The 17033-nt window shown below is 44.9% G+C and overlaps 1 protein-coding gene across 2 annotated transcripts in view; it reads right to left on the minus strand.

Moving 5' to 3' along the window:
- Positions 1-17033, minus strand: part of dph6 (diphthamine biosynthesis 6) — a 91065-nt gene that overhangs the window by 5971 nt on the left and 68061 nt on the right. For both annotated transcript variants that reach the window (XM_046308963.1, XM_046308962.1), the window contains exons 13-14: positions 15471-15716; positions 9385-9781 (exon numbers count right to left, since the gene is read on the minus strand). In XM_046308963.1, the coding sequence (XP_046164919.1) occupies positions 9385-9781; positions 15471-15716 (643 nt within the window). The remainder of the gene's footprint in view (positions 1-9384; positions 9782-15470; positions 15717-17033) is intronic.

A 17033-nucleotide genomic window follows, 5' to 3' on the forward strand; every position in this document is an offset into this window, starting at 1 on the left:
GTTCCACCACCTAGAGAAGTGGGGAGCCTGGTTGCGAGGTGCAGGGGACAGAGGCCATTAAGCAGGATCCTAAAAGCAATCACATTAGCAATGGGATGGAACTAAACCATCTACCCAAGGGAACCAGCCATTATTCTGCTTCACATCCAACACAGGGGGTAAAAAACCCGGTCTGCATGCGCCTGTTAAATCTCCACATTTTGAAATGCATCGTTTGCCCATCATTAATACCAACAATATTTAGCATTAGCATTACCTTTTTGTTTTTCATTTTAATCAATCAATACGTAAATATATACATGACTGGGTAGCAGGGAGATTAGAGTACTGTTGTGGTCAGGCACAGCGAGAGAGAGAGAACAGGATAGAAAGAGGGGCATTTTGTGTGAAATTGCCAATGCCTGCTGGGCTTATGGGGCTTTTAAGCAGGGGAGAGAGAGCCCAGAGCTGCATCCATGGTTTTAGTTGTGCTACACTGCCTTCCAAACTGGTTCAAATTAACCGCTAAACGAGAACATAATTAGCAGGCATTGGCTCATGAAAATTGTTCATTTAGGCCGAGGTGAGTGAACAATGTGGCCGAGAGGCCAGGCACAGCGGGTGCAGCCAGGCTCCTCTCTATGGGGAAGGAAGACATCCCGAACCGAGGTGCTCTAGTCTACACTGCTTACAGCAGTGCCATCCAGCCCAGTGGCCATCCACATCCAGCCTTGCAAACCTTTGGCATTGTAGTTGTCAATTTGTTGAGGTAATCTGAAGAGATTTCACCCCATGCTTCCTGAAGCTCCTCCCACAAGTTGGATTGGCTTAATGGGCACTTCTTACGTACTATACGGTCAAGCTGCTCCCACAACAGCTCAATAGAGTTGAGATCTGGTAACTGTGCTGGCCACTCCATCATAGACAGAATACCAGCTGACTACTTCTTCCCTAAATAGTTCTTGCATTGTTTGGAGCTGTGCTTTGGGTCATCGTCCTGTTGTAGGAGGAAATTGGCTCCAATTAAGCGCCGTCCACAGGGTATGGCATGGCGTTGCATAATGGAGTGATAGCCTTCCATCTTCAAGATACATTTTACCCTGTACAAATATCCCACTTTACCACCACCAAAGCACCCCCAGACCATCACATTGCCTCCACCATGCTTGACAGATGGTGTCAAGCACTCCTCCAGCATATTTTCATTTTTTTCTGCTTCTCATGAATCTTCTTCTTTGTGATCCGAACACCTCAAACTTAGATTTGTCTGTTCATAACACATTTTTCCAATTTTCCTTTGTCCAGTGTGTGTTCTTTTTAATATTTTATTTTTATTGGCCAGTCTGAGATATGGCTTTTTCTCTGCCTAGAAGGCCAGCATACCGGAGTCACCTCTTCACTGTTGACATTGAGACTGGTGTTTTGCGGGTACTATTTAAGGAAGTTGCCAGGTGAGGACTTGTGAGGCGTCTGTTTCTCAAACTAGACACTCTAATGTACCTGCCCTCTTGCTAGGTTGTGCACCGGGGCAACAGTTTTCAGCTGTGCTAACATAATTGCACAAGGGGTTTCTAATGACGTGCTTTGAAAGGCTGGTCATGGCTCACATCAACACCATTATCCCAGAAACACTAGACCCGATCCAATTTGCATACCGCCACAACAGATCCACAGATGATGCAATCTCTATTGCACACTGACTTTCCCCACCTGGACAAAATTAACACCTATGTGAGAATTATATTCATTGACGACAGCTCAGCTTTCAACACCATAGTGCCCTCAAAGCTCATCAATAAGCTAAGGACCCTGAGACTAAACACTTACCTCTGCAACTGGATCCTGGTCTTCCTGACGGGCCGCCCCCACGTGGTAAAGGTAGGTAACAACACATCCACCACGCTGATCCTCAACACAGGGGCCCCTCAGGGGTGCATGCTCAGTCCCCTCCTGTACTCCCTGTTCACACATGACTGCATGGCCAGGCACGACTCCAACACCATCATTAAGTTTGCCAATGACACAACAGTTGTAGGCCTGCTCACCGCCAACGACGAGACAGCCTATAGAGAGGAGGTCAGAGACCTGGCCGTGTGGTGCCAGGACAACAACCTCTCCCCCAACATGATCAAGACAAAGGAGATGATTGTGGACTACAGGAAAAAGAGGACCGAGCACGCCCCCATTCTCATCGACGGGGCTGCAGTGGAGCAGGTTGAGAGCTTCAAGTTCCTTGGTGTCCACAACACCAACAAACTAACATGGTCCAAGCACACCAAGACAGTCGTGAAGAGGGCACAACAAAACCTATTCCCCCTCAGGAGACTGAAAAGATTTGGCATGGGTCCTCAGATCCTCAAAAGGTTCTACAGCTGCACCATCGAGAGCATCCTGACTGATTGCATCACTGCCTGGTATGGCAACTGCTCAGCGACCAACAGCAAGGCATTACAGAGGGTCGTGCCAATGGCCCAGTACCAACGGGCCACGCTTCCTGCCATCCAGGACCTCTATACCAGGCGGTGTCAGAGGAAGGCCTTAAGAATTGTCAAAGACTCCAGCCACCTTAGTCATAGACTGTTCTCTCTGCTACCGTACGGCAAGCGGTACCGGAGCGCCAAATCTAGGTCCAAGAGGCTTCTAAACAGCTTCAACCCCCAAGCCATCTAATCAAATGACTACTTGCATTGCACCTCCTTTACACCGCTACCACTCTCTGTTGTTATCATCTATGCATAGTCACTTTAACTACATGTACATATTACCTCAACTAACCTGTGCTCCCGCACATCGACTCTGTACCAGTACCTCCCTGTATATATTCTCGCTATTGTTATTTTACTGCTGCTCTTTAATTACTTGTTCATTTGATTTCTTATTCTTAACCATATTCTTTTTAACTGCATTGTTGGTTAGGGGCGCGTAAGTAAGCATTTCACTGTAAGGTAATAAATAATAATAATAATAATAAAAGGTCTGTTGTATTCAGCGAATGTGACTAATACAAATTAATTTGATTTAATGATCAATTAACCATTTAAAATGATAAACTTGGATTAGCTAACACAACATGCCATTGGAACACAGGAGTGATGGTTGCTGATAATGGGCCTCTGTACGCCTATGTGGATATTCCATTTAAAAAAAAAATCAGCTGTGCTTACCTTTCAAAAACAAGGAAATTTCTAATTGACCCCAAACTTTTGAACGGTAGTGTGTGTATATAAATGTCTAAAAAATATATATTAAAAAAATTTAAAATAAATATATCTATATTTTTTTTGGTTGAGATTCTTCAAAGTTGCCACCATTTGCCTTGATGACAGCTTTGCACACTTTTGGCATTCTCTCAAATAGTTACCTGGAATGCATTTCAATTAACAGGTGCACATTGTTAAAAGTTAATTTGTGGAATTTCTTTCCTTCTTAATGCGTTTGAGTCAATCAGTTGTGTTGTGACACGGTAGGGGTAGTATATGGAAGATAGTCCTATTTGGTAAAAGACCAAGTCCATATTATGGCAAGAACAGCTAAAATAAGCAAAGAGAATTGACAGTCCATCATTACTTTAAGACATGAAGGTCAGCCAATGAGGAAGATTTGAGCAGTCGTAAAACCATCAAGCGCTATGATGAAACTGTCTCTCGGGAGGACCGCCACAGCAAAGGAGGACCCAGAGTTACCTCTGTTGCAGAGGATAAGTCCATTAGAGTTAACTGCACCTCAGATTGCAGTCCAAATAATTGCTTCACAGAGTTCAAGTAACAGACACATCTCAACATCAACTGTTCAAAGAAGACTGCGTGAATCAGGCCTGCATGGTCAAATTGCTCCAAAGAAACCACGCCTAAAGGACACCAATAAGAAGAAGAGACTTGCTTGGGCCATGAAACACAAGCAATGGACATTAGACCGGTGGAAATCTGTCCATTGGTCTGATGAGTCCAACTTTGAGATTTTTTGTTCCAACCGCTGTGTCTTTGTGAGAGTAGGTGAAAGGATGATGATCTCTGCATGTGTGATTCCCACCATGAAGCATGGAGGAGGAGGTGTGATGGTGATTTGCTGGTGACACTGTCAGTGATTTATTTAGAATTCAAGGCGGTAACCAGTGTGGCTACTACAGCATTCTGCAGCGTTACGCCATCCCATCTGGTTTATGCTTAGTGGGACTAGCATTTGTTTTCAACAGGACAATGACCCAACACACCTCCAGGCTGTGTAAGGGCTATTTGACCAAGGAGAATGATGTAGTGCTGCATCAGATGACCTGTCCTCCACAATCACCTGACCTCAACCAAATTGAGATGGTTTAGGATGAGTTGGACCGCAGAGTGAAGGAAAAGCAGCCAACAAGTTCTCAGCATATGTGGGAACTCCTTCAAAAAAAGCATTGCAGGTGAAGCTGGTTGAGTGAAATCCAAGAGTGTTCAAAGCTGTCATCAAGGCAAAAGGTGGCTACTTTATTCCATATGTGTTATTTAATAGTTTTGATGTCGTCACTATTATTCTACAATGTCAAAAATAGTAAAAAATAAAGCAAAACCCTTGAATGAGTAGGTGTGTCCAAACGTTTGACTGGTACTGTATATATATATTTGGAATATGAGACGATGAGACTCAAGACTCTTCCTAGAACTGGCCGCCAGGCCAAACTGAGCCATCGGGTGAGAAGAGCCTTGGTCAGGGAGGTGACTAAGAACCTGATGGTCACTCTGACAGAACTCCAAAGTTCCTCTGTGGAGAAGGGAAAACCATCCAGAATGACAACCATCTCTGCAGCACTCCATCAATCAGGCCTTTATGGTAGAGTGGCCAGACGTAAGCCACTCCTCAGTAAAAGGCACATGCCAGCCTGCTTTGAGTTTGCCAAAAGGCAACTGAAGACTCTCAGACCATGAGAAACAAGATTCTCTGGTCGGATGAAACCAAGATTGAACTCTTTAGCCTGAATGTCAAGCGTCACGTCTGGAGGAAACCTGAGACCATCCCTACGGTGAAGCATGGTGGTGGTTGCATCATGCTGTGGGGATGTTTTTCAGTGGCAGGGACTGGGAGACTTGTCAAGATCAATGGAAAGATGAACGGGGCAAAGTACAGAGAGATCCTTGATGAAAGCCTGCTCCAGAAAGCTCAGGATGTCAGACTGGTGCGAAGGTTCGCCTTCTAACAGGACAACAACGCACACATCCAAGACAATGCAGGACTGGCTTTGGGACAAGTCTCTGGATGACCTTGAGTGGCCCAGCCACAGCCCGGACTTGAACCCGATCGAACATCTCTGGAGAGACCTGGAAATAGCTGTGCTGCAAAGCTCCCCATCCAACCTGACATAGCTTGAGGGATCTGGAGAGAAGAATGGGAAAAACTGCCCAAATACAGGTGTGCCAAGCTTGTAGCATCACACCCAAGAAGACTCGAGGCTGTAATCACTGTAAAAGGTGCTTCAACAGTGAAGGGTTCTGAATACTTATGTAAATGTATATTTCAATTGTTTTTTGTATACATTTGCAAATAGTTCTAAAACCAGTTTTTGCTTCGACATTATGGGGTATTGTGTGTAGATTGAGGAGGGTAAAACAAATGATAAAAGGAATTTTAGAATAAGTCTGTAACGTAATAAAATATGGGAAAAAAGGTGTCTGAATACTTTCCGAATGCACTGTAAATATAGATTTTCTATAAAACAATTGATGCCTTTCTTTCAAAAATTCAGTGGATCTGTAACAGCATTTTTACTCAGAATTTATAGAAAACAACGAAAACATACTAATAAGTCTTTTGAAATGTTTTTATAAGAATATTGTTAAATAGTAGACAAATCACTTCATTAGAAGTGCAAATCATCTGACACAACTAGGCCATATGTGGGGTTGTTGAGTCTCTGTAACGTAAATAACATCTTCAGACAACATGTAAAAGGTTTTATCCGGAGCATATGTCTGTCTATCAGCCGTGAAGCGCAGCGATAGTGACTCGGGGTGGGTCACATTTTTCAGCGGCGTTGCACTGCGCTACAACAGTGGCAGTTTGGGGCTGTGACGGCTTGCGCCAGAGGTGCTACTTTTCCTTCCTTGACTTTTGGAAAGCATTAGGCGTGGAGCTGGGCTGTGAACCATGAAGGCTGCCTGGCCACAGGCCCTCTCCCAGGCCATGGCTGGGGCTGTGCGTGCTGAGGAAAGGTAACAGATTCCAGTTCAATGATGAGTCAATAACTGGCTTAAGGGAAGTGTCTGAGCACATAGCATAGAAATATGAAATGAGGGGTAAGCTGTGGACTTTTAAAATATTTCTTTTTAAGTCTGTGTGAAAAGTAAAATAAATACACTTATTTTTCTGGTGAATCAGTATAAACCAAAAAAATACCAAAAGGACCTTGTGTCATTTTACATATTTGAGATCCAACAATGTCATTCAAATTGCTGAATTTTAAAACACAACATTGTATTATATGCCCATATTCATATCAAACACGATTGCAGTACTAAAATATCAGAGCATCCTTTAATTTCAGTACTATTTTGTGTGAACGGAGTAGATTTCAAACTCTCCTGAGATGTTCAGAACAAGAACTGATGTCCTTTCATGAATTGCCATCATATAATTATGTGACAAAACAAACACCCATGTTTATGTCCAGACATATTGTTGTCGACTATGTTTATTCCTATTCATCACATTATAATTTCATCCTCCCCAATAAAACATGTCAAGGCCGAGAAATGACTGTAAAAGTGTCGGGTCTGGCGTGGATTCAACTGTGTCTGGTTGATGAATGTGTTGGTTGGACCTTTTCAAAAGACAAAACGAGTCTCGCAGGGGAAAATAAATACCATTCCATATTTGTCTTGATGAGGAACCAGAATCCTGAGAGAGTAAGATGGTGGCATAACAGTATAATGATGACAGAGGATGCTGCCAGTCCCAGTGCTGTTCTTAACAACAGAGAGCAAATGACTCCCAATAATTAAACACAAAGGAAGATGAGCTTCCCTCCAGAGACTGGTTTCTACTAGACCGTTGTTCTCACAACTTTATGTATGGAAATATCTTTACCAATGTCACCCCAAACATTATTTAGGGCAGTGATATTCAAACCCTTTGCATTGATGACAACTTTGCACACTCTTGACCTTCTCTCAATTAGTTACCTGGAATGCATTTCAATTAACAGGTGCACATTGTTAAAAGTTCATTTGTGGAATTTCTTTCCTTCTTAATGCATTTGAGCCAATCAGTTGTGTTGTTGCAAGGTAGGGGGGTTATACAGAAGATAGCCCTATTTGGCAAAAGACCAAGTCCATATTATGGCAATAACAACTCAATTAAGCAAAGAGAATTGACAGTCCATCATTAGTTTAGTACATGGAGCTCAGTCAATACGGAACATTTAAAGAATTTGAACGTTTTTTCAAGTGCAGTCGCAAAAACCACCAAGTGCTATGATGAAACTGGTTTTCATGAGGACCGCCACAGGGAAGGAGGATCCAGAGTTACCTCTGCTGCAGAGGATAAGTTCATTAGAGTTATCAGCCTCAGATCGCAGCCTAAATAAATGCTTCACAGAGTTCAAGTAACAGACTCATCTCAACATCAACTGTTCAAAGGAGACTGCATGAATCAGGCCTTCATGGTCAAATTGCTCCAAAGAAACCACTGCTAAAGACCAAGGCTCTGCATCTGTCCTCGTGCTCCTAGACCTTAATTGCTGCTTTTGATACCATCGATCGCCACCTTCTTTTGGAGAGATTGGAAACCCAAATTGGTCTACACGGACAAGTTCTGGCCTGCTTTAGATCTTATCTGTCGGAAAAATATCAGTTTGTCTCTGTGGATGGTTTGTCCTCTGACAAATCAACTGTAAATTCCGGTGTGCCTCAAGTCTCCGTTTTAGGACCACTATTGTTTTCACAATATATTTTACCTCTTGGTGATGTAATTCGGAAACATAATGAAAACATAACTTTCACTGCTATGCGGATAAAACACAGCCGTCATTTCGATGAAACACGGAGAAGCCCCAAAATTGCCCTCCCTGGAAGCCTGTGTTTCAGACATAAGGAAGTGGATGGCGGCAAATGTTCTACTTTTAAACTCAGACAAAACAGAGATGGTTGTTCTCGGTCCCAAGATACAAAGAGATCTTCTGTGGAATCTGACAATTAATCTTGATGGTTGTACAGTCATCTCAAATAAAACTGTGAAGGACCTCGGCGTTACTCTGGACCCTGATCTCTCTTTTGACGAACATATCAAGACTGTTTCAAGGACAGCTTTTTTCCATCTACGTAACATTGCAAAAATCAGAAACTTTCTGTCCAAAAATGACACAGAAAAATTAATCCATGCTTTTGTCACTTCTAGGTTAGACTACTGCAATGCTCTACTTTACGGCTACCCGGATAAAGCACTAAATAAACTTCAGTTAGTGCTAAACACGGCTGCTAGAATCTTGACTAAAACCCCCAAAAGTGATCATATTACTCCAGTGCAAGCCTCTCTACACTGGCTTCCTGTTAAGGCAAGGGCTGATTTCAAGGTTTTACTGCTAACCTACAAAGCATGACATGGGCTTGCTCCTATATATCTTTCCGATTTGGTCCTGCCATACATATCTACACGTACGCTATGGTCACAAGACGCAGGCCTCCTTACTGTCCCTAGAATTTCTAAGCAAACAGCTGGAGGCAGGGCATTCTCAAATAGAGCTACATTTTTATGAAATGGTCTGCCTACCATGTGAGAGACGCAGACTCGGTCTCAACTTTAAGTCTTTATTGAAGACTAATCTCTTCAGTAAGACCTATGATTGAGTGTAGTCTGGCCCAGGAGTGTGAAGGTGAACTGTGCCACCCGGAAGGACCCTAAATATCTTTTTAATTAATTAATAATTACTTTTTTTTTATTAAATGTGTCATTTCATAGATTAGATGTCTTCAGTATTATTCTACAATATAGAAAAGAGTACAAATAAAGAAAAGCCCTTGAATGAGTAGGTGTGTCCTAACTTCTCACTGGAAATGTATATATGTTGTTTTATTCCTAACAAAATATGTACAGATTATTGTATGGGACAAAGGTTTTTGAGAAAGAGAAAGATAATGTCATTTTTTATGTTTTGGGGGTGGGGTGGGGTCACAATAAATTATTGGTGGAAAAATGGGGTCTCCAGAAATTTCAGGGGGAAAAAAGGGTTCTCTACTATTTTGGGGGGAATACCACTGTTTTAGGCGGACAGTTACCCAATCTCGGTTGCTTAATATAAGATCTTAGTAACATAAAGATCACCTTATACCAACATTTTTTTGTTGTATTTAACTCAAATTAATTTGAATTTGAACATGTTTAAACATGTATTGCTACATGTATGAGGAGCGAGCAGTGTAGAGTGTGTGGTTTACCTACCCGTTACAAGCTGTCCAGCCAGAGCATTGTTACACTTGTAGAACACCCTGGCACACAGTGGAGAGATCCCACCACCACCAATCTTCTGCATGGCACTCTGAAGGGTAGCAACCAGTGCAACCAGTATCTCCCCTTCCACCCCTGAGACAGCTGGCGCAGAGCTGGGCACCATCAGTGCCAAGGATACAGTGGCACACTGGCTATCGCTGGACAGCATGGCATGACATTCTATGGTTCCACACGCCACCTCAGTAGTCATGTGACAGGAAGTCCTGTGTCTGGGGTCGTCGTGGGCAGCAATGACGTGCAGTTCCACAGCCGCTCCCCTGGGTAAGGCAGGGACCACGGTAACCACCAAGGGTCCACTCTGAATCTCTTGCTCCCCGAATGATTCCTCCTGCAATATAGAAAGGTGCCCTTTATATTTGAGACAATAAATGCACATTTTATCACAAAGATAATTATTTGTATATCCAATACCTGAGAGAAAGGATATGCAGGGTGTCATAGGAACATGAGGAAGATTTTAGATGGAAAGGTAAGCCTGGGTTATATTCCAGGGTATGAACAATAATCATTTGTCAAACAAACATATATGGATGCCGACACAGCTATCCATCAACAACAGCACATATAAGTCCATCTGATAACATGACAGCTTCTTTCAAAGAAGCCCTTTTCATCGTTTCCAAGGAGATCATGATTCATGCTGTGGCCATTTCACCAATCACCCTTCCACATTTAGCAGAAAACTGCTGATGGCTTCAAATGATTACATTTGCAGAGTTCAAATCTGTTTTCCCCCTCCAGACAGTGTCAGTAGGCAATTATCAGCTACAAAATGTCTTCTGCCAGCTCGCGGCACAATGTAGCCCTCAAATAATACTTGGCTGCGGCCCTCATCTGCTAATGGGAGAGAAATGAGCGTTTTATACAAGTCATTTCGGCTGGAGTCGATAGGACAAAAACACTTAACCCCCTTTTCAATTTGCAGGATCAATTTTCATCCACTTACACCCCACTTCGTAAGTGCAGAATAATAACAGGTTACATACACTTTATTTTGTAATTCACTCACACAAAAAATCATTGACAAGAGCAGACGAGCGGCCTCTTTGTCCCCCTCGATAAACAAACCCATCGCGACCCAACATGCCAGCTACATGAACGCCTGCACCACTTACCTCCAGATTAAACTTTAGCTAAGGCCTAATTGTGTATCAACAGCCAACCTCTCGCCTTGGAGAGGGAAGAAGGACGATGGGGGGGGGGGACCAAAAGAGGAGAGCCTAAATTTGTTCGCTCCATTTCTTCACTGTGAAGCCCTAGCTAGTGGTGATGGTGAATAATAACAACAACAGGGAACAATAAGTGTGACAGGGACAGCAGGCCGGTGTGGTGTTGTGTGGTGTGACACGATACATATGTGGCCTCTGCTTTGATAAATGTTAGATTAGCACTTAGCGCGCAGCAAAGTATTCTCCTGGAGGGGCCCAGGTCTACACTTGTCAATACTCATTGCTCTGGGAGGAGGGAGGGATGGGGTGGTGAGGGGGACAGGGGGGAGAAGAGCCCTGCTTAACCAGGCTTAAAGGCCATCCTGTTGGCCCAGGGTGCTGAGGTACTGTACCCAGTGAGACGACAGAGAACCTCGATGTCGATGCTACGGTACTCTAGCCTCTGGCCGATCACGGCAGACGGTCACACAGATCTAAACTTCCAGACTTTGTTTTTCCTCCCAGACTTGTCTGAGGTGGTTAAATCAACTCCTTTATTTATTTATCTCTCCAAATGTTACATGAACAGAGAGCACTTGGTGCAGTACATTTGGTCCTTTCTGACAATATTGTTTCCTTCCCCGTGATTTCAGTGTTTCAGTTGGTGGTGATGTTTCAGTCTGTGTTTGTAGTCAGTACTTCATTGTTGTAGTGTGTCTCCCTGCTGTCAGGAGTGAAAGCACTCTACCCACCTGACACTCCCTGCCTGACTAGAAATAATGTATTAACTGAATCCAATAAAATATAGAGGTGACACATTGTGATATATGACTGAGCTGAGTGCCTGCAGAAGAGTTTGTGTGTGTGACATAGTGTGTATGTACATGTGATTGGGGCAGCCCTGCTCTTTAATGCTGGTTTCTCCATAATGCAATACATCACATTACTTCATCCCTTCATTCAGTTGGCTCACTAGCACAACCCCCCCCCCCTCTCTCTCTCGCACTCTGAAAATCTGGAACTCACTCCGCCACTGTCGAAGGAGGGTGTGACCTGCTTTCCACCATGTTTCTTTTAACTCCCTCCTTCCTTTCCCCCGCTCCTTCTCTCTCACAGATGCTTGGCGCAGGGCTGGGGACCAGAGAGGCGTGAAAGGCGAACGGTAAACACCGTAATAAGGAAGTGGTGTAAAGCCGGCGAGCAGCAGGGAGCTGATGGGGCCTAGCCGCTTAGGCAGTTCCCCTACATTTCCTGCCCAGCGGGAGGCCTTCAGCGCGTGGCTGGGGCTGCCTGGCTCTCCTCTCCTCTGTGTGGCTACCTGAGAGACGTGGGCCTCCAGTATCCACATTATCCCCCTCTCCTCTTCTCTCTTTCTGTTTCCTCTACAGGCAGGGTGTAGCATTGGGCCACCAGTCCCCACAATATCCCCGCTCTCATCTCTCCGTTTCCTCTGCAGGCTGGCTGGCTGGCTCTAGCCCTGGGGCCACTTGTATAAACCAAAGCCTGTCTACTGCTGCTGTGGTGTTGGAGGTGCGTTAGGTTAGCTAACACTAACAGCTCCTCCCTGAAGAGAGGGGGCAGAACAGGGTTAAAGGGAGGAGAGGGGATATACAGGAGGGAGTGAGAGGAACCCTTATTATATAAGGGCCTATATGTTTAGGTGTGTGGGGGTACCCATGGAGTTAGATGAAGATTGATGGATACCATAAAGAGGGCCTACTACAGAACACTCAAGCCAGGATTCAGACAAGCACAGAAAACGACCATAGCATGGCACTTGACTTCACACTGTGATCTTGTGTAACTTCTTATGATGGAAATTGCCATTCGATCACACATCACATAATGTGCATTCATGAATACCAAAGGTTTAGCCTAACTAATAACTAGGAGAAAATCAATTGGCATCAACACAAAATAAGTCGCTGTGTTTTCCAGTCCTGTTGTCCAACTGAGAAGACTGGCTAACAATTACAGACGCATTGCATGCACACCTCCTTATTCATCCCACTCACACACGGACCTCGCGGTTCGACGCGCCATAAATACGATTTCACAAGCGAGGCGGCTCCGGCGTGCTCCCAATTAACCCCTGCGAGCTTCCCCGTCCACCTGATTAGAGAAATGATCAACGCACAACAACAACACGGAGCCACGCGGCTGTGCTTCCTTCTGCCTCAGCAGCCTGATGTCTCCCACCTCATCACATCTCTGATTGCTGGTTACGTTTGTGCACGACGCCGGAGGTAAACGGGATAAATGTTCTTGGCCGTTATTATTCGTCATTCTGAAAATGAATGGCAAGAGGGTTTTAGTGTTGCTTGACGGGCTGCAGGAGCTGGTCAGGTAAAAGTGAGTGCGACCTCTGGGAGTCAAGTTGTTGAAACTAACAAGAGAAGACACTTTTATTCAAAGTGAGCCTGGTTTTAGTCAGGGGTGGATTCAGGGTCTATTGGTTTCCTATGTAGCTAATTGCATGGGTCACAATGTGGTTTATGTGCTGAGCCACCTCAGCAGGTGTCTCTAGTGTGAATCAATAGCTACTGACAAAGACAATGGGTAAGACTATCCACATCCAAAAACTGGCCCTGGAGCTTTACATCATTATCTTACAAAAAGTTGAATAATGACCACTTTACCATGGAATTTATAAGTTGAACTTCTAAGTAAATAGCAGGTAAAAAGCACACAGTAAAATACAGGTACCAAGAACATAAAGATCCCATTTACTGCAGGTGCACTCAGCCAGTCCTGAGCCTTGTGTGTGTGAGTGAATAAAGGAGAGGGTGAGTTATTCCGCAGTCTCTGCAGGAGTGGTGTTATCTGTGTTTGACCTGAGTTAAATATTCTCATTACAATCACTTCAAATGAGCACCGGCGCTTTGTCTAATCCCCACCCCAGGGACAGAGCCGTTTCACTAGGCCCAGGATGAAACGCAAGCAGGCCCCTGCCACAGCCTCTCTCTCTCCCCTGGACCCTCTCCTCTCCTCCCACCCCACCTGCGCTGAGAGAGAGGGAGGGATGGAGGAGCTGGGAACTACCAGCATCTATTGCTACTCAAAGACTAACTCACAAAGGGGAGGTGGGAGGTTAGTAACCCTTACCAGCTAGCCCACTGTGATAGTCTAAGGGCTGAGAGAGTGTTAACTAACCTGTTTGGGGGGAAACTAACAGAGCTGTCAATCTGTGGAGGGGTTCATTCAAGTGCCAGTTCAGATAGAGGACTCTGAAGGTGCCAATAAGCAGTCCGCTTGACACATCAAAGACTTGTTTTCACCAATTTATTGAATGTTGGCCATCTTGGAGCACATCTGACCTGGCCCTGATTGACCTGGCCCTGATTGACCTGGCCCTGATGCTGTAGCCAACTAGTTCCCTAAGCTTTGACCTCAGTGAGTCAATGGTCTGACAGTCCCTAAACTACATGCTAATTAGTTGCAGTCCCTGTTTGATACGTTTATTTGACTCATGTTGGGAGGGGCCAGCTATGGGCCAGGGAACAGTTTACATGGATTTCTATTACCCTCCTCACAATAGAGTTATGGGTCCTCACTTTGTTATGGGTCCAACTCTATCAATACGTTGTCACTAGACTCTCCTGTGGAGCCTCTACACTGAGTGTACCAAACGCTTTCCTAATGTTGAGTTGCACCCCACTCTGCAAGGTGTCAAAAAACGTTCCACAGGGATACTGGCCCATGTTCACTCCAATGCTTCTCATAGTTGTGTCAAGTTGGATGTCCCTTGATTGATGGACTATTCTTGATACACACGCGAAACTGTTGAGCGTTAAAAACTCAGCAGCGTTGCAGTTCTTGACCCAAACTGGTGTGCCTGGCACCTACTACCAGAAACTGTTGAAAGGCACTTACATGTTTTGTCTTGTCCATTCACCCCCTGAATGGCATACATACACAATCCAGGCCTCTATTGTCTCAAGGCTTAACAATCCTTTAACCTGATTCAAGTGGATTTAACAAGTGACATAAATAAGGGATCATAGCTTTCACCTGGTCAGTCTGTGTCATGTAAAGAGCAGGCGTCGCTAATGTTTTGTCCACTCAGTGTAAGCTGAGGGTATCTAGTCTGCTATCCCCATCATGAAGGCAAGTCCTGCAAGTGAGCGAGTCCCCATTCTGCCCTTTTAGTGAGTCCCCACTTTGCACATTTTTAGAAAGTCCCTGATTTGCACTTTTAGTGAGTTCCCCCACTGCACTTCCCACCTCAGAGTCTGAGACACATGTTGGAGGTGGGCTCTTCCCTTCTCCCCTGCTCCCTTATCCCCCAGGGCTGGCAGATTACCGCGGGAGGAGCAGGCCTGGCTGGGGAGCCTGGTGCCCTTATTAGCCATGTGGATGAGGGTCTGTGGCAGGGGAGAGGGTTTTGGGGTGGGGGCATGGACTGGAGGGGGATAAGCTGCTCAGAGAGTTCAGCCTAACTCCAAAAGGGGGGATAAAGGATTAGGGAGGTTCTAACGGAAGACATCTGCTTCTGTGCCAAGCTCCATATTATCAAAGACACCAGTGTTTCCCACATCATCAACTTTTCATGAGCACACTCTCTGGTAAATATCAGCAACAGAGCTCTGGGTCTCTGAAGGGGGAGAGCGGGTGGGAATTTGGCTCATTTGGAAATTCCACTTTTTGCCCATTAAATTCTGATAGAGAATTCAATGCTGCATGTCTAATATGCCTATCACATTTTCTTCCTTATTCAAATGGAGATGGAAGCACACACAGATGCTGTTTTTTTTGCCTACTCTGTGTGAGTAGAGGTTAATTCCATTTATTTATGCTATTGATCATATTCACAAAAGGAAATATACATAGGATTTATACAAAGGACAAATAGTTGATAAAATAGCTGACCTTCTCTTGTGTGGCCCTCAACTTGCTGTCCCAGACTGCTCTGATGACAGGGATGTCTTGGCTGCGGGTGGCGTAGCAGTGGGCCTGCAGCACATGGCCCAGGGTAAGGCTGCTGATCACTGCTTCCAGAACCTTCTCTATGTGGCTGAAGGACAGGCAGGCCTGGGTCCTTGCTCCAGCCCTCACCAGCTGCATGGTACAAGGCACCAGGGCAATCTGACCTGCACAGAACACTGCCTCATCCACCTGTAAAGGGGCAAAGGTACCACACAATCACATGTTAGTTAAGCTGATGCTAGCCTATTTCATGGTGTAACTATAGAACCCTGTGCCTGGTTCTCCCTAGTTCACTTTCATTCTGGTTCCTCCGGGTTCTCCCTAGTTCACGTTCATTCTGGTTCCTCCTGGTTCTCCCTAGTTCACTTTCATTCTGGTTCCTCCTGGTTCTCCCTAGTTCACTTTCATTCTGGTTCCTCCTGGTTCTCCCTAGTTCACTTTCATTCTGGTTCCTCCTGGTTCTCCCTAGTTCACTTTCATTCTGGTTCCTCCTGGTTCTCCCTAGTTCACGTTCATTCTGGTTCCTCCTGGTTCTCCCTAGTTCACTTTCATTCTGGTTCCTCCGGGTTCTCCCTAGTTCACGTTCATTCTGGTTCCTCCTGGTTCTCCCTAGTTCACTTTCATTCTGGTTCCTCCTGGTTCTCCCTAGTTCACGTTCATTCTGGTTCCTCCTGGTTCTCCCTAGTTCACTTTCATTCTGGTTCCTCCTGGTTCTCCCTAGTTCACTTTCATTCTGGTTCCTCCTGGTTCTCCCTAGTTCACTTTCATTCTGGTTCCTCCTGGTTCTCCCTAGTTCACTTTCATTCTGGTTCCCCCTGGTTCTCCCTAGTTCACTTTCATTCTGGTTCCTCATGGTTCACTTTCATTCTGGTACCTCCTGGTTCTCACTAGTTCACTTTCATTCTAGTTGCCCCTGGTTCCTCCAATGGAATTGAGCCATATATGTGATTAAACAGGAACTTATACTCATACAGGATGGTTGTTCAGCTCCGATCACCCTGACATCAGTCTCATACACCCTGACATCAGTCTCATACACCCTGACATCAGTCTCATACACCCTGACATCAGTCTCATACACCCTGACATCAGTCTCATACACCCTGACATCAGTCTCATACACCCTGACATCAGTCTCATACACCCTGACATCAGTCTCATACACCCTGACATCAGTCTCATACACCCTGACATCAGTCTCATACACCCTGACATCAGTCTCATTCACCCTGACATCAGTCTCATTCACCCTGACATCAGTCTCATACACCCTGACATCAGTCTCATTCACCCTGACATCAGTCTCATACACCCTGACATCAGTCTCATACACCCTGACATCAGTCTCATACACCCTGACATCAGTCTCATACACCCTGACATCAGTCTCATACACCCTGACATCAGTCTCATACACCCTGACATCAGTCTCATACACCCTGACATCAGTCTCATACACCCTGACATCAGTCTCATACACCCTGACATCAGTCTCATCTGACATCA

This window comes from Oncorhynchus gorbuscha, linkage group LG17, assembly GCF_021184085.1.
Source record: "Oncorhynchus gorbuscha isolate QuinsamMale2020 ecotype Even-year linkage group LG17, OgorEven_v1.0, whole genome shotgun sequence".
Lineage (NCBI taxonomy): Eukaryota > Metazoa > Chordata > Actinopteri > Salmoniformes > Salmonidae > Oncorhynchus > Oncorhynchus gorbuscha.